Source organism: Brienomyrus brachyistius, chromosome 15 (genome assembly GCF_023856365.1).
Source record: "Brienomyrus brachyistius isolate T26 chromosome 15, BBRACH_0.4, whole genome shotgun sequence".
Lineage (NCBI taxonomy): Eukaryota > Metazoa > Chordata > Actinopteri > Osteoglossiformes > Mormyridae > Brienomyrus > Brienomyrus brachyistius.
Genome location: NC_064547.1, coordinates 10,179,198 through 10,199,989, shown reverse-complemented (window position 1 = coordinate 10,199,989; position 20,792 = coordinate 10,179,198). Strand labels below are relative to the sequence as shown.

The window sequence follows — 20,792 nt, the reverse complement described above, 5'->3', positions numbered from 1 at the left end:
GAGAACTGGCATTTACACTGTTGTAGTCTGGTGTAATGTACATTTAAGTTTTTTATTTTTTACCATTATTACATTATAATATTGTTGACACGGAAGATTAATTATTTTAATAAGTTTTTTTAGATGCCACTGTTACTCAAATTTCTGTCTAAGAATGCAAAAAAAGATCGCGAGGTGTATTAAGTTAATTGTACGTGGAAATTTGTATTGCATATTGCATATTGCATACCATATGTAATATGCATGCATGGATGGACGTATGTATGTATGCATGCATGCATGAAGAATGACACATCGGTGCAGAAGCTGAGCTGTTGAACTCGATGTGAGCTGCCGGCCACGAGCCCCGGAGTGACACCCGCCTCCCTGTGCTACGTAGCACAACACACGGGCGGTGACGTTGTGCTCATTTCCACAGCAGCTGCCCGGCTGTTGTACCCTGTCGGCCGAAATATAGACATTTTTTTTTAAAAGAAAATAGATAAGCGTTCATAAAAGAGCTAAACGATCGGCGAAAGGGGACGCAGAGGGTTTTGAAAGCGGACCTGGTGCTCGGATTGGGGCAAATACGGGTGGGCTGCGCTCAGCAGCGTTAGCGGCCAGCCTGGCTTCTTTGTGTTGAGATGGTTTGTTCGCCTTGAGTAAAAACATCTTCCGCAATGCATGGGGCAGATTATTAGCCGCTTGACGCTTTCGGTTTGGCGGAGAAGAGGGATCCGCCGTCGTCTTTTTGTGCCGCTGAAGGTGTAGGCGAAGGACAGCATCTCGAAAAGAGGGAGTTTGAGGAGGAGATGGGTAATTGTCTGAAGTCTCCCACGTCGGATGATATCTCCTTGCTGCATGAATCCCAGTCGGACAGGGCTAGTTTCGGTGACGGGACGGATCCGGACCAGGAGCCGCCGCCGCCATATCAGGTAAGTCTCCAGTCAAGGCAATACATCAGTTACATGTCCATATTTTTGTTTTTGTAAACGAACAGCCTCTGTTGTTCTCCTAGCTGATGGCCCTTTTAGTGGCAAAAGTGACCTAGAAAACATTACTAGTGCTGCCTAGTAAGTAAACAGTACGTGGTCGGCGCTGGGCTCTATGAATAATTTTGTGCACGATTGGTTTTACATTTCAGAAACCGTGTAATACAATGTATCATTTTCTTATTTTAGATGCGTCCCAAAAAGCCTACGATGGTGATTATATCCACAGATATTTTTTTATAATGAACGGCGATGCTAAAGTTCAACGAACCCCATTTTGATCCTCCGTCATTCTCCGCATTTCCTTACCAGGAAGTTTGCGGTAACAAATTAACACTTTGTATACGTATGTTTACAAAGGCTTATAATTCGTAACACCTAACATAGATCCCGAGTTTGCAAGCCATGTTTTCCCCTAAGCTGATTAACTAGTCTATCAATCGGGAAATTTCAGTCTGCAGAATGGCTGCTCTTTGTTAACACTTCTCTCTTTATTACCAGGCTGTAAAAGGTGGATTCGGTCGTAGTCTTATTTTAATACTTTCTCCATGCATGCCCGATTTTATGGGGAATGAAAAATGCCAGGCCAGCGAAATGTAATCAGCTTTAGGCTTTCAGGCGTCGGCCAAGTTCAATGTCTAAAGGTGGCAACGCGATGAGGCAGCGGCGCCTGTGCAGCACATCCTCCATCACCTTCTTTTTGTTTCATAATGTCTGTGTCTCCTTTTAATCCGGAATGTGGCTTTTTAAAAATAATAATAATAATAATTAGGCCATTTCGATAAAACGCCTGCCGTTGTGTCAGTTGAGCTCAGTGGCTGAAACTTGTTTTTCCTGTTTGTTATTTTCCCCCTATTAGAGTATGTGCAGCCTAGACTATTGTCTGAATTTCCTCCAGATGTTTTGTGTGTGAGGTCCATGCTGATGTTTTGCTGTTCCTGGAGAAGTTCTGGCATACATTTAAGCTTGATCACTGTTCTTCTGCTATTTAGGGATGCGTCCATGCTACGCAGTATTGTATTTCCTCAAAGTACTTCAGTGTGTCTTTCCCAATAGCTTTGTCTAAAAGCTTAGATTTAGCCCAGTGGGTGTGTGTACAGTTTATGTTGTTATGAGGTAATTATGATATTATGCAGACTGATTAGCAGCACTAAGACAACGAGACAAGTTAATTCGGCTAGGTCAAAGATAAAGGTTCTGATGCTGGGGCAGATCTTGGAAATTCGTATACATTTGCAGTTATTTTTAAATTATACTTAAAGCCTCAAATAACTGTTGGGCGTTTTAAGATCCATCACCTAACTGTTCAGTCTCGCTTTTAAATCCAGTTTGTATTGTTGGTAACCCAGTACATTCTGTAGGTGTTTGGTTTTGTGGATTTTGCACAGTCCTTACTCAGCTCTCAGTTGTCTAATTGAATTCATGCATTCAGAAAATGCGCAAGTCCCACAAAAAGATTGAAGTGTTGCATATATGCAAGAGCTGCCTATGAAATGTGCACATTGACTTGGTCTGGCATGCTGATTGCATCCATTGCAAATATTGCAGCTGCATTTATTTAACCGGCTCCTTTGACCACTGAATGCCCTGGATCTCATTATATGCGATGTGTGTGGCTTTCAGGACATCCTGGAACTTGGTAACATTTCATCATACATAACCCTGCAATGTATGAAAATTATGTCATTTTGTCAATCAAGGTTAAAGGCTAACTGATGAGACAACAAGGGGATGTTCCAAATAAAAACACCATTCTTCCTGACATTTTGCCTTTTATCATAAACTGAAACATAATGTTAAAATTAATGTAATGGCAAGGAAAAACGTGTATGAGTGAAGCATAGTTTAGTCTTAACTGTAAATCTGTGGTTGGAGTCCTGTACATAAAAGTAAAAAAAACTCAAGGACTGCTGTCGTGGAAGCGCCAACACACACACACACACACACACACACACACACACACACACTTTACGGTAAACAGTGAGGGTTGTGTACTGCTCTTTGGGTGCTCTCTAAGGACAGCAGGGCCAGGAGAGAGCAGAGCAAAACAAACAGGAACTGTTTTTGAATAATAATGCCTGTGTTCTTAAGACTAGGTGAGCAGCAGGTAGCGTGGTAATTAACAGACACACACCCGTAATACTTTCTGTAGTGTTACAGTCCATATGTTGTTATGAGATTGCTTGAGTATATCCATATCTTCATTACATGAGAAATGAAAGTCCTGGAATGGTGTCACCATCATTGGGAGAGTGTGGCTTGGGGGGTTGGAACGCTATGCGCAAGATCCAGTGGTCGCCAGTTCACATCCCCTGGGTGTTGCCCTTAACCCCCGGTTTGCTGCAAGCACTGGCTAATCCTGCATTCTCAAAATATTTAAGTCACTTTTGATAGAAGTGTCTCCTAAACGAATATCTTGTAACCTTCTTTCTTTACGCCCCAGCTTCATTACCATCCTTAATGCTATGCGATTTGGGACTTGCAGACGTGTCCATATACACCGCGCATACGTCCTTGGGTATGGGGGGGCCTTCCCCACGCCGCAGGATTACAGAAGCTCCCCTCGTGCATGTGAATCAGCCCTTTCTCCAAGTCCACCGGCTGACTCTGTGCGTGCCAAGCGGCGAAGCTTCATGGGCTCTGGGAGGGCATGAACCAGGCAGCGCCCAGGGAGGGAAGTCGGAGGACGTGCCGAATTCCTCCTTTGCTGACGTGCAGTCCATCCAAAAGCTAAGGGGGTGGGTGATGGGCGGCTTTGATATTTGGCTGTGACGAATGAGAAAGGACACAGAGTGGCCCGCCCACTGAAACTACAGGTGCTGCTGTTGGGCAAACAGAGCTGTTTGCTCGTATGTCCTTATCGAGCCCGTGAGTCGGATGGCCTGTTGGAGATTGGAGACACACATCTGCAAGCAGCAAGTTATACATACAGTCCTGGTTGCCTTCTGAGTTTGTGTTAAAGTCTGGCACAAAGACAGTCTCTACCCAGTCAAAGTTGCTTTCCCAGATCAAGGATGCTTGGTACATCATCATCATGTATGCTAGTCTGTCAGATATTTCAGCTCATTATTGAAACTAATCATAAACTGAAATAGGAGCTTTTCTCTCAATTACAGGCCATTTCCCCTTCGGTTTCTGACACATTGTATAAAATGAGTTTAGTAGCCTTCTTAAGTGCTTGCTGGGGATGCATCTGTTGTAAATGTTGCAATTGTCATAGTCCACAGCATTTGGTCCATATGCAGGGGTTCTGTCAGCAAAGTGGGTGCCACAGGCAACTTCATGTGGGACACACCTATGACCCAGGGGAGACGGTTTGACTCCCAGGATGCAGTCCGCCAACACCCAAGGAACAGCATTGGTCCAGTTCAGTAAACCTTGCTGTTAAAATGGTGAATAACTGGTACTTGTGTTGAAGAAAGGCAGCACTGTTGCCACTGTGGAGTACCCTGTTGGTGGGGGGGCGGGCTGGTGTACTGCATGAAGGGTCTTTTGGCAAGCAGCTGGAGAGGTTGCTGACTCATCTCTCTGTGGCTGTGCTGCAGGAGATAAGTGCCCGGTCTCTAGCATGGTTAGGGCCAAAGGCTTGCAGGAGATAAAGTGCTTGGTCTTGCAGCATGGCAAAATGTTGGTCCCCCCCCCAATCCCGCCCACCCCTCTCCCAATGCAGCTCAAGTTTAGCCTCATGGTCTGATTTCAAAGGAGCTTCATTACTGCTAGTCAGCCAGTGTGACGATTCTGATCGCAAAATTTGTTACCCTGGCATCTCAAGCAGTCCAAAAGGTGGCTGCTTTTCCTAAGATGGGTGGGGGTGCTTTTCAGCATTTTAGCTTTAGGTTACGTTTTAGAACTGGGCTGAGAGAGGAAGAACGCTAATAGAAGTGACTCTCCCGAGCTGTGGGGGGGACCTGAAGGGGCATGAGGGGCAGCATAGAGGTATTATGTTCGGACTTCAAAGGAACCTCTTCTCCCTGGCATACTCTGTCAGTGTCTGCCCAGTGCAGATGCAGAACTCATAGACTTTAGTATTATAATGGACCTAATTGGAATATTGTTTATGAGAAGAAACTTTATGAAATGGATTTCCAGCTTGAATTTACCTTGATTGTTCATTGTATTCTGCTCCTAAGGCTGCCTTTAATTTCAGGCTTAGTGTTGACTGAAGTCTATCGGCAAAGGCAGGTGTGAATGGGTCTCTAATTGAACAGTGGATATTCTAGTGCTCTGAGATTGAGGCAGCTACTTAAGAAAAAGACAAGGGGTTCTAAGCCCCATAAGCTCTTAGCAGAGCAGTGGTGTCACCTTTCCACCTTCACATGGTAATTTTTGAGCCTTTACCATGCCCACAGAAACCTACTCTCTTCACTTTCTGACCAATTGAGTCAATGAGGCAAAGTCGCCACACAAATGATGTTTATAAGACCAAGTTGGCCGAGTCAGATGGTCAAGGCTTTCTACAAGAAGTTAGGGAGACCATGTAGAAAATGCCCGGTATGTGAGTGGTATAGTGCCTCAGTGGTCAGCTATATCTCTTTACACTTTCTGGACTGGTGTGTCAAGGCTCCTCCTGTGGTGCGTGTGGTCCTGGTATACCTTACCTTGTGGGGACCAAATGTCCCCACAACGTGATGAATACCTGTTTTTTTTTTTTTTTTACCTTATGCAAAAACTCTTGCGTTTTGTTTGTTTACTTATGGTTAGGGCTGGGTAGGGGTTAAGGTTGTCATAATTAGCATTAGCATTTTCCCCATAGAAATGAATGAGCAGTCCCCAAAATGATATGATTGTGTGTGTGTGTGTGTGTGTGTGTGTGTGTGTGTGTGTGTGTGGGGGGGGATGTAAGGTGGGGTTGCATGTTCTTTGTGTCGTTCGGGTTTCCTATGGGTGCTCAAGTTTCTGCCTGCAGTCTAAAGACATGCTTCTAAGTTAACTGGCATCTTTACTTTGCATGTGGTGTAGGAATCGGGGGGGGGGGGGTGGGGGTGTGGCCAGCAGTGGACTGGCATCTTGCCCAGCTTAGCTCTCCCCTCCTCATCAGGATAAATGATTGAAAGATGGATATAGGACATTTTTGTTGTTTGTGGACTTTCTGTGAACAATGTACTTTATAGTAAGTAAGTCTGCAGAAGCAGTAGCTGAAAACATATTACGTCTCCCTAAGAGCAGTAATCATGGGTGTCTTGTGATATCATATGTTACTTGGCTGAGCTGGCTGGCAGGTTGGTTTCATGCCAGTGGTCTCTGACCTTAGTTCTAAAGGGTAGTGTGTGTAACCACACCCACATGGGCTGACGTGGAACTATGCCTGTTGGATCCAGAACAAGACTGTCTTGACTATATTTGGGGCACTGAAGGAGGTACTGCCTGTGTTAGTCTATTTTACTGCAACAAACAAGTCATCTCAGTTAAAAATGCATGAATAGTACAAAAAAATAGCTGATGTTTGACGGTGATTTTTGTGACTTTCCGAACTCTCACGAGGTTTAGCTTTATGTAGACATGACAATGCAAATGCATTACATGTGATGGGTTTTGAGATCCCACCTGAACTTTGGCTCATAGGTTGATTTGTGATATTCTAAGACCCCCACCCCCCATCTCAGTGTGTTAATCTGGTACTGATGGGTGAAGGGCAATTCCCAGCATCTGTGGCCATCCCCAAGCATTATTATTATTATTATTATTATTATTTATTGTTATTTTTTAATGGGCTTAAGAGTGAGTTTTGTGGCTTAAATTGGGATGAATGACTTGTGTCCTAGTCCTGTGAGTGAAGGAGGAATGATCTGTGCATAGTCACTTGTTCTTCCTTAAAGAGACTGAATGCCCAAGACGCAACTGGGCTCGGTAACGTGTGAAGGGCTGATCTCAGGTGTCACGTGTAGGGCAGCAGATAGCCTTGGTGTACAGGCCAAGCTCTCATAACCTCAAAGCATTTTGTCCCTTAAAAGTCTTTGTGCAATACTGTAGAGCACTGTTTCCCAATCCGGTCCTCAGGGACCCACATACAGTCCATGCTTTTGCTCTCTCCCTACTCCCAGCGAGCAAAAATGTGGACTGTCTGGCGGGGAGCTGGGAGGGAGCAAAAACATGAGCCGAAGGTGGGTCCCCGAGGACCGGTTTGGGAAACACTGCACAATCAACACTATAGAGCAAAATTCTTGACCTTAAACACCTCCCCTTTAAGAAGAAAAAGTTGTTTTGACTAAAAGCGGTAATCCTTCAGTAATCCTCATACATACCATAGAAATGTAACTTTAATATGACAGGCTTTTTCAAAAGTGGAGGTCTGCTCAGGTATACAATTTTATGAACTGTTTAGAATAATGTGTTGCTCCGTGATTTTGACCAGTCCAGCTAGCATACTGTGATTCAACAAATATGCCAAGTATCTTTTCTCGATGCTCTTGCTTAATGCATCATCTGACTTGGTTGAAATACCTCCAGGATGATCATATCCAAGCGTGTTGTTTTAGTAAAATGTTCCAAGCTATAAGATGACAGTCTGTATGAGTTTGAGGGATTTGTTCCGTATTTGAAAAAATGTTAGTTGTCAAATACATGTCTCCTCTATGGCAGATCTGTGGATGTAAGTCATGTCGAGGGTTAAACAGCCATTTCTCCACTTCAGCTGCCATCAAACTATGATCAAGCACATGTTCTAATGGGGAAAATATTAGCTGGAGAGGATATCTACCTTACTGGGTGTCGCTTTGGACTTTAGCACCTGCTAAATAAATAAATTCAGCACCATCATGACTCTTTGAAGGAGATGATGTCCAACAAGAGTTACTCCACAACAAATGCGTGCGACATGGCTGCAGCTGTGTGGGCCTCTCATGTTCAACACCGTCAGTGTTTGAGTCACCGAAACAGAGAGAACGCTGCTCCCCCGCTGTTCTAACGAGTCTAACATGGCTACACTTCTCAGGCTCAACAAAGACCATGATGACTGTGAAGCCTTTGGGGGGCTCTTCTGTGGAAAAGTTCTTGTTGGGGAAAATGAGTGAGAAGTATAGTACAACAGGACCACCTCTTTCTAAAAAGAACTGTCATCACTGTCAAACGTGGTGGTATCATCCAGGGTGGTGTGTGGCTCACTGGATTAGGATAGTGCCTGTGATTATAAGGTTGCTGATTTTTAAATGCTGTAGTCAGCAGTGATTTCACTCCTAACGTTGCCCTGTATCATTAACTTTGGAGTAATGCTGCCAGGCAGTTGCCAACCAGGTGAGACAAAGGGCAACTCGGCTGGATCTGGATGACGGCGAGAAGTTGCCCTCTGTTGATCAAAGGTTTTCAAAGAGTTTTCCAAATTCGTTGCCTAATATCGATGGGGAAATGCCTGAGCAGCATCTGCCAGCAACATTGCCTGGCAACATTGCTCAAAACCCTGTGTATCATCACCCTTGGGCTCTTGAACAAGGAGGCCTTAACTCCCAATTGCTCCGGGGACTGGCTGACCTTGCTTTGGATAAATGTGTCTGCTAAGTAAATAAGTGTAAATAAATCAGGGAACATCAATTTATCTGTCTGAGCTGGAGGAAGAGGGCTGTGAAGCGTGACAGGTACAGCAAAGTGAAAGTCTGCAGTGTGATCGCAGACTCAAAGGGTTGATCGTAACCTTGCTAAAATGTGGTAAAAAGAGCAGCCTGTGCAAGACTTCTGAAAGAGGAGCCCTGAAGTTTCCCATCCCCCAGCAAAGGTGGGAGACGAATGTAAGCGACACGCACTTTGAATTCTGTTTTAATCAAAGGCTCCCTTGTTAGCACTTGAGTGAAATGTCACGTCCCGGGTCCAAATTGCGCAGATCATTGTCTCAGACCAGTCTCGGCAGCAGCCAAAGTCAAATGCACGATGAGTTTCTTGCAAAGCTATTTTTGGTCTGCGTTGTATGGCGGCAGGATACAAGGTGTCGCGCAGCACATGTCGCTGTGCCCCGGCTGCTCGCATGTGAGCGCATGTCATCGTATCAAATTGCGTTGCAGTCGATATGGCTTCTCTGGGGCCACCCGTTGTCTGGCTGTGCTTGTAGGTGTGTTTACTTCCCAGGCTTACCAGGAGACTACAGTTGTCTGTACTAGTGCCGTCTATGCCTTGATCTCGTTTGTCTTCTCTGTACGACTGTGACAGCCCATCTCTGCTGTGCGTCTTTTTTGTGCCGGCGAATTAAACATTGCAGGATTTCAGGCACCGAGGTAGAGTTACGGGAAGCTCACCGCTTCGTATTTCAAAGTGGAGAATGCAAAGTCATTCTTTACCTCTTTGGCGGGGATATTTTTTGTTTAGTTTTCTATTCTTGAAGCAGAGAGGGAGAAGTCCCCGTGTGTCTGCGCTTCAGGAGTGTATTTTTCATAAAGGCAGCTTGTTCAGTGTCCTGACCTCGTTTTCATTTTTAGACCCTGTGCAGAAGGGAGCCGCCCTCTGGAGGCCCTGCGTTTGGCCACCGCCCGTGGAGCTTTGGGCCCGTGGAGCTTTGGGCCCGTGGAGCTTTGGGCCCGTGGAGCTTTGGGCCCGTGGAGCTTTGGGCCCATGTGCTGGCTCTGCAGCCGTGTTTCCCGGCTCGCTGCCGAAGAGCGGGCACATATCGGCCAGGCAGTCGGAGATGCAGGGGCCATATGCCCACCAATCTAGGCAGAGTGCCTGCCTGCCCAGCCGGCTACGGGCGTCAGGGCTCATCTTGTGATGCTGGTACCTTGGCCCCGCTTCACGTGGTTTTTGAGGGGCTGTGCCAGGGTGCTATCCACCGGCTGTCCGATTCCTGGAGGACAAAACGACCCTGTGACCCTGTCTCTCCATTTAATCTCCTGCGTATTTTTGATGAGTTACTCCTGTAATTGAGTCACAGAATTTAGCCCCACAGACTGGACTGAGCAGGGCTCAGAAGTGTAGACTCCTGGCTCCTATTTTCGGTGAGGATCGAGAACTTCATTACCACACCTTATCCAAAAAAAAAAGTAAAATAAATAAAATCAATTGGCCATTTTGTGAATTTTCTAATATAGCAGGGTTCCATGTTGGGTTTGAGGAGTTGAATTCACTTAAATATCCGTTTTCTTTCTGTTTTTCAGTAGTGTTTTTCTGTGGCTTGAAGTGTACCTTACACGAAACACTCCCCCTTGATATATTTTAAGCATTTTAAATGTAAGTGGATCTCTCAGACACTAACGGGGGTGATGTGGGGTGGCTTGTTACCACAGTGTAGGTTTAGTGTGTCTAAATGTGTAAAATCACGTGACTAAGGCGAGCTCATTACAGTATCGCCCAATGAAACGGCAGCAGTAACCCAGCTGACTGTTTCTGCCCCTGAGACAGTCACACGGTCAGATGTATCATCACATGACCTGCGGGTTCTGAGGGTGGCGCCCTCATTCGCTGACAGGGATACAATGGAAACACATAGAACGCATTCTAACCGGTCATACCAAACAGGTAACAGGAGGCCATGACCTCTGTGTCATCAAAATTTAAATGATAATGGTCTTTTCATTTTAATACTAATTTATGCTCCATTAAATCATGGTGTAATTTAGTGTGTTTATTTAATGATTACACTGTCTTGCAGTGAATGGCTGATTTTCTGCATGTACAAAGGAGGTATAAATACCGTAAAGAGAGAGAGGATTTTGCCCAGTGGTGGTGGGAGGGATGGGCTCAGGTCTGAAGCTGAGTGGAGCTCCTGGGATATGAGAGTCTGTTTCCTGTGCTTTAAGATGGCAGAAGCTGGGTCACGGCCTATATATGTGGACAAAGGCAATAGCTGGTAAACCCCCCACCCCCGTTTTGAGGATGTAGATGGCAAAGGGCTGAAATGGAAATGAATGTTGTGGGAGGCTTAAAAAGTCATTTCTTGGTTTGCTCATGCAGTTAGACTGTAAGTGGTGTGAAGGCAGTATTTTTCTCTGGGTTTATGCGGACGCCTGCCCTTGCTGACACAGACTGAATCATTTGCTCGCTGAGATTCCTAATGTAAGGATTTATGTGTTTTTTTTTTTTTTTAGGTGAGATTCAAATGAGACTGATTATGTCATTCTGCAGACCGCTGATGCGCATTGTTCTGACCAAGCCGTCTATGTTGACTGAGAGCTAGTTAATCTTACCAGCTAACTATTCTCAGCAGAATCCGATCTGTCTGATAGACATATGTGGTCTTATCTCAGAACTACATAGACACCTCTGCAGTAGATGATAATCTCATGTACAAGCTGTATATACGTAGAAATCTGTTTTAGATGAGAAGGTTCTATAGCTCTGAATTCAAGTGGACACTGAAATCACTGTATTTTACATTAGCATATATCAAAATTCACATTTCAATGATTATGCACTTTTTTATCCCTGGGAGAAGAAGCAGAAAAATTGGTGTACTTTTGGAGTTGGCTAACCTCCAAAGTAACCCATGTTGCTGTCATTTGGACACACACACTCTGCATTTACCCCCCAGTAAACACGGCCTCTTCTTTCAGAATAAATGTAGATCGTCACAGTCAGTGAGGCTCTTCTTCATGGCAAGACGGGTGCCTACAAGCTATGTGGCGTTAGTAAATATTCTCACATGGACTTTACAGACAACTGCAGGCAAGTGTATACTGCCACCTTCTGGGCTGTAATTTAAATTACATCTGAAATACAGCATCTTTGTCCCGGTATGGAACATAATTGGATGGCCAGGACATGGACCATTTTTTTGATGCTCTTCATTCACTGCGCTGAGATTCTGTTACGTTTACACGACCTCCAAAATGGGGATAAAGAATGTGGCCCAGCTTTCATAGGAGATTTTCTACAAAAACTGGAACTATTAAAATCAATTTTAATTCACTGTTAAGAAAGATGAAATTGTCTCATTGGGTTTGATTCTGATCCACAATTTTCATGTTTCCCCATGTTTGTAGGTCTCCTCTCACAGTCCAAAAACCTGCTTAGGTGGATTGTCTCCAAATTGCCCATGGTGTGTGTGCACATGTTGTTTTGGACTGGCATCTCATCCAAGGTGTCCCCCTGCCTTGTCCCCTATGCTTCCTGGGATAAGCTCCAAGCTTAAAGTAACCCTTGTTATCCCAGCAGTGGAAATGGATGAACAATTTTTTTTATTTATGGTTAAATTTGACTAATGAAGGTGATTTCTCCAGCCCAGAGGACCATGTGGACTGGGCATAGCAGCGACAGAATTCCAGGCAGATCTATGCTCTTCTCATGTGTGCGTATCTCTTGCTCAGGAGCAGGTCCAGGTGCCCGTGTACCACCCCACGCCAAGCCAGACCCGCCTGGCCACGCAGCTCACGGAGGAGGAGCAGGTGCGCATTGCCCAGCGCATCGGCCTCATCCAGCACCTGCCGCGCGGCGTGTACGACGGGGGCCGGGATGGTTCGGAGAAGAAGATCAGAGAGTGAGTACCGCTGGTATCTGTTCTGTAAACGTGTAAATCACCCACCTGCCTTTGCTTGTATCTGAGTTGATAGCGCTCATGTTCTGCTTGATTGTAATGGTGACGTTTCCATAAACTGGACCTACGCAGTGCCAGTGAAAAACCTCCCTCCACACTGCACGCCAGGATATAACACACTTTTCTGTCCCCCCCCCCCGTGCAGGTGCGTGATCTGCATGATGGACTTTGTCTATGGAGACCCCATTCGGTTCCTGCCCTGCATGCACATCTACCACATGGACTGCATAGACGACTGGCTCATGCGATCCTTCACCTGTCCGTCCTGCATGGAGCCTGTGGACGCCGCTCTGCTATCCTCCTATGAGACCAACTGAGTGACAGGGAAGCAGGCACCTAGGGGGGCCCCTCCTTCCTTCCCTCCCCCCTCAAAACCGCCTCCCTCTAACAGGCTGATTCTCCACCCTCAGTCCCAAGGATGTGGAGTCTGGCTCAGTTAAGCCAGTGGTGAAGATGGCATGAGGTGTTTTGTTTTTTTTTCTTTAAGTATTAAAGGGTCACTGTCATTTCGTGTCCCTGACTGGAGTTGTATAGGCAGTCCCGGCCTTCCATCGCTCGCTTGGGGCCTGCTGGCCAGGGGAGCCTGCAAGGGAGGAAGGAGAGGCCGTTGGCTGAGATATTTCCTGTGCTTTCAGTCTCATGCCACACTGCTCCTCTAAAAATAATCCCTGTACTCTACACCGTAACCTACAAGTCAAACCCCAATGTGGAAGACCACCCACTGAGGGTTTCCCGTGTCGGGGAGGACCACAGCGGACAGTTTGCAACCTTGGAGGGAGTCACATGACATAGACCTTGATTCCCACTGCATTTGCAGTTCCTAGGGTAAGGGATGAACTACCACTACAAGAGGGAGCGGGGGGCTCACCCGTTTGCTGTTCTCATCACTATTTAAGGTGTGGGGGTGGGTGGAGATGCATTTCTGTAAGACTTTATAAGGGCTTATTGAACCAAGGGGGACTCCCACAAGATAAAAATGCACACGCGCACAAATCACGCGTAGAAAGTTGCACTTCTCTCAGACATAACTGAAACGTGATACATCTGTATAAACACATTGAATTGCAATATATAAATATATATATTTACATATAACCTGGAATATTTTTTTAACCGTACTGAAGTTTTTGGCTCGTAGTGGTAATCGCTCTATCCGCATGCTCTGTGTGAATGAAACTACGTTACTCCGTTTCGTTTTAGGTTTCACACCGGAACATCGGGGAGTTTTCGCACTTTTGATCGCGGGAAATCAAACGTAAATCACCGATTTTTATCTTCGTTTTTGTGTTCAGGGACGGTTCGGATGGAGAGCCTTCCCTCGCCTCGATTCGAGCGTGTTGGACAGTCGTGTTGCATCCAGGTTCCGGAACTGAGCAAAAAAGCCGCAAACAGTGGTAACAGATAAGAAATATCTAAGGCTACCTTGTGATAATGTGATGACCGAGGTGGGTACCTGGGCTGTGTCCCCCCAGATGGCCGCCTTTATGAATCGACTTGCGTCCCGCCCAGCATGTGCGCCTGTCCGCCATTCCCTGTCCTCTTCGGTGGGCTGCTTCGGTTAACAAGGCGTATATGGTCCCCCGGCATCAGCTGCAGCGCGCCTCCTTTCTTCTGATGCTCCTATTTAAAGCTAATCGCCATTGATTTTCATGTGCTGCGTCTTTAGTGCTTTGAAACACTGGAAAGAGCCCGGTCGCTACACAGCTAATTTAGTACGCTCTGCTGGTGTAATTAACATCGCCGACGTTTCAAATAAAATTACTTGCGTGCTGTTTATTAGTCATAAACACGACACTTGGGCATGAGGGCAAGCTGTGCAATGCCTGTCGTTTTCTGCTGTGTGTGTGTGTGTGTGTGTGTGTGTGTGTGTGTGTGTGTGTGGTCGGTCTTCACTCCTGAACAAAAACTGAATAATAAAAAATAAACCGAACGAGAGTCTAACAGCATTAGACTTTTATTAACATTTTATACGAAGATGATAAATACGGAGTGCTGGTTTTAAAATAAAAATCCCCTTGTCCCACCACCAAGATAATACATTAGCTGGAAAAAAATTATGTATTCAACCGCTCCTGCACTCAATACTAACTGCGTTGGCAGAGTTCCTGGAGCTGAAAAGTGTGAATATCATTTTTATTATGCAAAAAATTTATGACTGTTGCAAAGAATTTAAAGTACTTTCATAAATACAGTTCTCAGTGGTTAACTCCAATTTTGTCTGGGCTTAAAATTTTTCAAGACCAACAATATTCTTCCCAGAACAAGCTCCCTCCGTGTGTGATATACCATCAGTGGCCATTGCTATATGAGGGGAATACAAAAATAAAAGATACTAATGAACATCTTCTCTGGACCCAAGTAAGTTTTATTTTGATGTTTTGAAAGTAATGAACGTACTGTCAGTTGTGTTTTTGTTTTAAGTCTCTGAGGAAATAGGTTTGTATATAACCCAAAAAAAAAACAACAAAAAAAGTTAGGCTGTGTATTGTCGCACATGATCCATTTCTCTGATATTGTGAGGTATCAATAGTACCAACACTGACAGATGGCATCAGGAAATGGCGCAAGCTCTGCCAACACTGCGGTTTCCTTTCTGAAGCTGGATTGCTCATTTAGGTGTATGTGTATGCATGTGTGTGACATGTAATTCTGGCAGCGGTATGTGTGAGTCAGAAAATGCTTGGACCCCTCCGCAGCTATGGGGACTCACTGTTTCAGACTCATCACCCAAGTATCAGTGGTTCTGGGTTGAGACTCCAGTTTCCCTGGGAGCCAGTGAAGCAGGCAGCCTGTCAGTGGACGATGGCTTGTGACGTCACCACGGACCCTGGGCCCCAGACTTGTACACCTGAGAAAAGTGAACAATGGAGTCTTCCAAGGACTTACCCTACAGCCACTAGGGGGATAAGGAAATCAAAGATGGGCATGTGTTTGTACATTAAACTCCTCTGTTTTCACAGGAATTTACTGTTCGGTGGCTGTGCGTCCTCTCAGTTTGTACATACTAATGTTAGTATGACAGTACGCGTGTTCCATGGGCCAATCCAAAACTTACAAACTACGCTGTAAAATCCAGTGTGTGTATCTTCAGTTTGTAGCTTGGTCTGCTGTTATAAAGGTTCTGCCCCAAACCAGTGTCTGTGATTGTATTTGTGTTTGCGATTGAGAATAAATTATTTTTTAAAATGTAATTGTCAATATTTCAAAACGATCTACACTTGCAGTCTATAGAGTCACACAGCACACAATTCATCCAGTCAGTGCAAAAAATAAAAACACAAAATATTGGCTGGCAAGCACAGTTGAGTCGCTGAAAAACACGATTATCCATTTCATTTGCAGAGTGATATTGCTTGAGATATTTTTGTAATGAATGATGACATTTTTGCATGAATAAAGAACAGCTACATTGGGGTTATGGCCTGAAAAGCAAAACTAGCCAAATGACTGTGGGGAGAGTGGTTGATTCAGTCTGAGAAAACACTTTTCAGCAGTGACTCATCATTACAAGTGTACTGTACTGATCATCTCAATTATTCAAATGTAGCGTCTCATTTCGTCATCGTTCTCCCCCATTGTTTTCAAGCAGAAGTGTCTCAGAAGTCTTCTGCACTCTGGTTCCAATTGTGTTAGTGAGTGTTGTTGTGGCTGCAATGATGGGTTTGCTCCACTAGAGGGTATTTCTGTCCTGAATATCCCACAAGCAATGGCCAATGTTTAACGGAGTTCATGACTCAATTCTTCCGTGAGCTTGGAAATAATTACATGATCAATTGCAGGCCCTGAATGAACACTGGTTTTACTGAATTAACGTTGACTTACTGATTTAAGTGGGCCGCCTCTCCAGATGATACACAGGGGAAATCTGGAGTAGTATGTGGCTCCACCTCCATGCCGAGGTTCCGGACGCTGTAGCCCTGTATCCTTCTGAGGTTAGCAAGCTTATGTACAGGAAAGCCACCATGTCAGCTGTGACATGCCAAAACTGCCCCCTATCAGGTAAGATGGCAAGTTTCTTTTTAGACTGAACGTGCCAAATAGCGTGCAAATTGGACAATTGTAATTAGGTCCATGGAGCAGAACTCGAGTCACATTTCCCTGTGCAAGTTACTGTGCAAGTCACGTGATCGATAAAATGAGTGGAGACAGTGAGATAATGCAAATGCGCACACATGTCTTTCCTTGGGTTTTTGCCAGTGCCCGCAGGGTCCCAGTGCGTTACTCTTCCTCTAGCAGAGTCCCGTGAAAAAGGGAACACGGGGCATTTCCTGTGCAGCACAGAGCCCGGCGCAGCCATGTAATATCCTGCACCTGTGACGCGCAGCCATTAATGCTTTATTTATTATTGCGGGAGGAAGTACTAGAAGAAAGCTTGAAGTTGTTTCATTGCGACTCCTGGAAGTGCCCAGACCTCAGTGTCAGGCAGTTGTGTGGATGACAGAGCTCTATTAAAAAAAACCACATTTCTTCCTGAGAGCAGAACTGCGGCAATCAGCCAAACCAGAATAACCTAACTACCCTAAAGAGATGAGTTTTCAGAGGATTACACAATTAAACATATATTTAATGTATCTAACTGATGTATTTGTTATTTTTGAAGAAAAAGAAAGCTAGATATGATAAAGGTTTGTTGCAGGTTGGACAGAGAAAGGCTGTTCAAGTCTGGTCTTGTATTTCCTTCAGACACGCAGGGTTAAATACGCTAAACTAGAAGCAGAGTATGCTGGCCCTGGAATCGGGGAATCCCACGTAAGCTGGTGCCTCTAAACACTTTGAACATACTGTTATTCTGAGTAACATGAACGTCATGATTTTGTAACAAGTCCATACGTTCGAAATACATTCTTCTTTAAATCTGATTGAATGTTTCTCTCACTTCTCTTTCACTGTTAAAAATAAAACAAATTATCAGTGGTCCATATTTTCCGAGGGGAGATAATTTTGTTTCTCGGCTAATTCATAAATTACTCCATTCCATCGCTCTGCTTTTCTCCTCCCCAACGCTCCCTCCCATCCGTCTTTTTGTCCATGTAAGTTCTGGCTTATGTCACTATTTTACATGCGGTCTGTTAGTAAGTCATCAATGGAAATGTTTTGAATGCAACATCTTTAACTGAACTTATTCCAGAAGACACTTACTGTTTAAAAACTGTTTTTTTCCCCGCCAAGGTACTCTAACTGCCATTTTACACATAAAGGAGAACTTCTAGAAAGTACTGATACTTGAATTATCACAGCGTTTCACCACTATTTACATTGAAAACACAAAATAATTATAGCCAAAACACTTTTCTAAGCTATGGAAAAGCATTTCAAAGGCTCACTGCACCCCCACTAGCATATGATGCATTTGCACATTATCAGTCCTTAAGAAATCCTTAATATTTCTCTTTAATTTCACCTTTTCCCTGTGTACTTTTAGTCTATAATGGCCTAAAACCTCATTCTGCAATCAGTCTCCTCCCCAATACCAACTACCCAGTGGTGAAAAGCGGTACAGGGGTCCTCCCAGTGTTTGTTTCAGGGAACACTTCTGCTTACCTCTTATGGCTGCAAATGCTGTAGAGCAGCAGAACAGGACAGCACTGATGGCCCTCCCCATCCCAACAGCCCTGCAGACACCCCAGATAGGAATCAGACAAGAAGACATGCCCCCTCCCAACCTTCTAATACAATTCTGTTTCCACAGTTATAACAACCAGATGATGATGCACATATCCGTTTTTGCTGTAATGGAAATCAAAGGAAGAATAATTCCTACCAAAACTGCATCAAAGGCAGCTTTAAATCCAGAGATTGCTGTGGCAGCACAATGGGCTCAAACTGCGCAGCTCAAACTGCGCAGCTCAAACTGTGCAGCTCTACACTGGATGCCTGCTTGCCCCCAGTTCACCCATATTATTCTCTGACCCTGTAAACGAAACTCATATCATATGTTTTTCATTAACTTTAAGATTTCGTCAGACATTTGACCTCTGGAAGACATATATACAAATATGAATGTAATACAAACAAATATAGTACATTGGTAAATGCAGTACATAACATCTTCGTGATAGCAAACATATTGTGCTCTCAAACGTCAATGTATTTTAGAATGACATAATGCAGCTAGCTAGTGTTTAAACTCTTAGCTTAGCTAAGCCACACTTGTATTGTCCTCACGTTTCCTGCGCCCCCAATTTTCTGTCACAGCCAAACTGTTCCAGAAACCAGTGAGGTGGAAACTTCATGAAAGTTTGCTCTCTGTCATTTTCTGCAAAAGTTGTTCCCTCTTTTGATAGAGTTTAACTAATTCCAGTGGAGCTTGTCCCATTCAAGATGACTGCAGTTGGTTCCTATAGCTCAGAGCTATTTCAATTAAGTAAAATTACATATAAAAAATTAATTACATTGTCTGTGTTTAAATTCTGGTTGTGTATAACAACCTCAACTATAAAATATTTATACACACACTGGCTCACTGTGCAGCACTGTTGTCCCGCACTCCCAGAGCTGAAGGCTTGAATCCTGTGTGAAATTCATGGCTTTTCTCTGTGTGGCATGAACGTCCTTCCATGGTTTCTCTAAGTTGCCCTTAAAGTATGGCTGTCTGGCCTGCCCTCCCATGCTCTGAAACTTAAAACGCAAGAAAGTAAAAATTCAACCACAACTCAACAATGATTACAATTTTTTACCTACAACGAACTGAACCACATAAATCATTTATGGCTGAGTTTTTTTCTCACATTTCTGATTCTGAATTTGACACCGCAGTGACAAACAAGTGTTACACTCTATCGCTTAGAACTGAATTAATAATAAAAAAAAATATTCAAAACAGTTTAAGAATATCCTGGCGTGAAAGACCACCATTCCTGCGCACTACGTGGCCTGCGTGAGGTTACGCAAGGTTTATTCAAGGTCCCCGCAAAACAGACGGAAATGACCTAGGAAATACTGGATACAAAGTAGCTTGTCAAATACTACATAGTGCCGCGTACGAGCTTTAAGTAATATTATATGAACCAAGGGAAAATAAGGAAAAATCTAATTCTATTGTACTGAATTCTCCGGCGGGCTTAACAAACCATCAATGTGTTTCATTAAGTGGTCAGTACGGGTATTAAATAAATAAGACGTAAATATATAGACAAATTACCATATGCACAACACTTTTGTGTGGTATCCAATGCAGAACTGAAGTCTGACGGCAAACGTATAAAATTTAAGAACATAAGAAAGTTACAAACGAGAGGAGGCCATTCGGCCCACGAGCTCGTTGGAGGGAATTAAACAAACAATTTAAAGTTGGCAGGATCTGGTTAAGGACGGCCGGATCTTCATTACATTCTCTAATAATATGTTATAAATGAAAATCAGTAAAGGTACAGTATTTTTGTTTTTAATTTTGCAATATTTGTTAAATTTTTGCTTTAATTCACATATTTTCGTTGCATACTTCTCATTCAGATGTAATTGCTTTAAAATGTAAAATTAGGTCGTAAAAATGAACGTACTACTTTAAAAATGCAATCCCAGCAGCGTCTCAATTTAGGTGTCCAGATTCTTTAAGGATCCTGCGTTTCTGTGTGTATTACATATTGTAGCATATGGTAGAAATGCTGCTTATTATAGGCTACTTAAGACGAAAGCGAGACCGCTTTCGATTGCCGGCGAATAGTCAGCAGTAAGACTCATAATACGAAGTTAAATTCTATTAGTTTTCTGTATCCGCCACAGACAGATAAAATGATGCATATACATTGGCTACCGAGATTATCTGTATACCAGGTGGGGCGATCAGTTTTTTCTAACATGTTTAACTGTAGTTTTCAAGTTATAAATGAATTATGTGTGATCACAGTCAAAAACAACGATTCAAAACAGAAAAGCTGTGAAATGCATTTATAGTGAAATACAGCTTTTATTTTTCATTGAGCGTACATGTAGCGATCAACCTCAATGTGATTGTGAAATTAATTGCCGACTTTATCAATAACAGTAGGTTAGGTAGGTGGTGATGACATGTGGAAGAAAGTCCGCTTTAAATCATTAAAAGGTTAACCTTTATTTGATGAGCTGGTGAATAAAAATTGAATAGTGCGGAATAAATAAATTGATGGTTGCATGTGAAGCAGATCTAATGTAATCAATAAGCACATGTAATCAATATTAATACATCTTATGCTTTTTTAACTGCATCTTTATCATACTGTGACTGTAAAGTGCTGGGCCCCGTGAATCTGCAAGTGTATCTGTGCCACTACTATCCTCCAGTATACGGTATATCTGAATATATCCATCCATCCATCCATTTTCCAAACTGCTTATCTTACTAGGTTGCGGGGGGTCCGGAGCCTATCCCGGAAGCAATGGGCACGAGGCAGGGAACA

The 20,792-nt window shown here is 43.9% G+C and overlaps 1 protein-coding gene and 1 long non-coding RNA gene across 6 annotated transcripts; one reads left to right on the top strand and one right to left on the bottom strand.

Moving 5' to 3' along the window:
- Positions 1-359: 359 nt before the first annotated feature.
- Positions 360-15,608, top strand: rnf11b (ring finger protein 11b). 5 transcript variants are annotated; one of them, XR_007382516.1, is made up of 5 exons: positions 360-914; positions 12,191-12,360; positions 12,563-13,242; positions 13,710-13,811; positions 14,677-15,608. XR_007382516.1 is itself a non-coding variant. In XM_048976314.1 (3 exons), exons 1-3 carry the CDS (start codon positions 792-794, stop codon positions 12,732-12,734), a joined length of 465 nt encoding a protein of 154 aa, XP_048832271.1. In that variant the 5' UTR covers positions 360-791; the 3' UTR covers positions 12,735-15,608. The 5 variants fall into 5 exon arrangements, 1 of the variants encoding a protein (XP_048832271.1); XR_007382518.1 differs by having other exon boundaries at positions 12,563-13,811; positions 14,677-14,775; positions 15,136-15,608; XR_007382517.1 differs by lacking the exon at positions 13,710-13,811.
- Positions 14,869-19,217, bottom strand: LOC125708633 (uncharacterized). Its single transcript, XR_007382519.1, has 4 exons — positions 19,146-19,217; positions 18,872-19,035; positions 18,179-18,328; positions 14,869-18,029 (listed from the first exon to the last, which is right to left on the bottom strand). It is a non-coding gene; the product is annotated as an uncharacterized LOC125708633 (long non-coding RNA).
- Between the last annotated feature and the right edge of the window lie 1,575 nt (positions 19,218-20,792).

Excerpts from the sequence above, each read along its gene's own strand:
- rnf11b (XM_048976314.1), top strand. The coding sequence starts at position 792 with ATGGGTAATTGTCTGAAGTCTCCCACGTCGGATGATATCTCCTTGCTG. Across the intron at positions 915-12,190 it reads AGCCGCCGCCGCCATATCAG|GAGCAGGTCCAGGTGCCCGT; the intron begins GTAAGTCTCCAG and ends TCTCTTGCTCAG. Across the intron at positions 12,361-12,562 it reads TCGGAGAAGAAGATCAGAGA|GTGCGTGATCTGCATGATGG; the intron begins GTGAGTACCGCT and ends CCCCCCGTGCAG.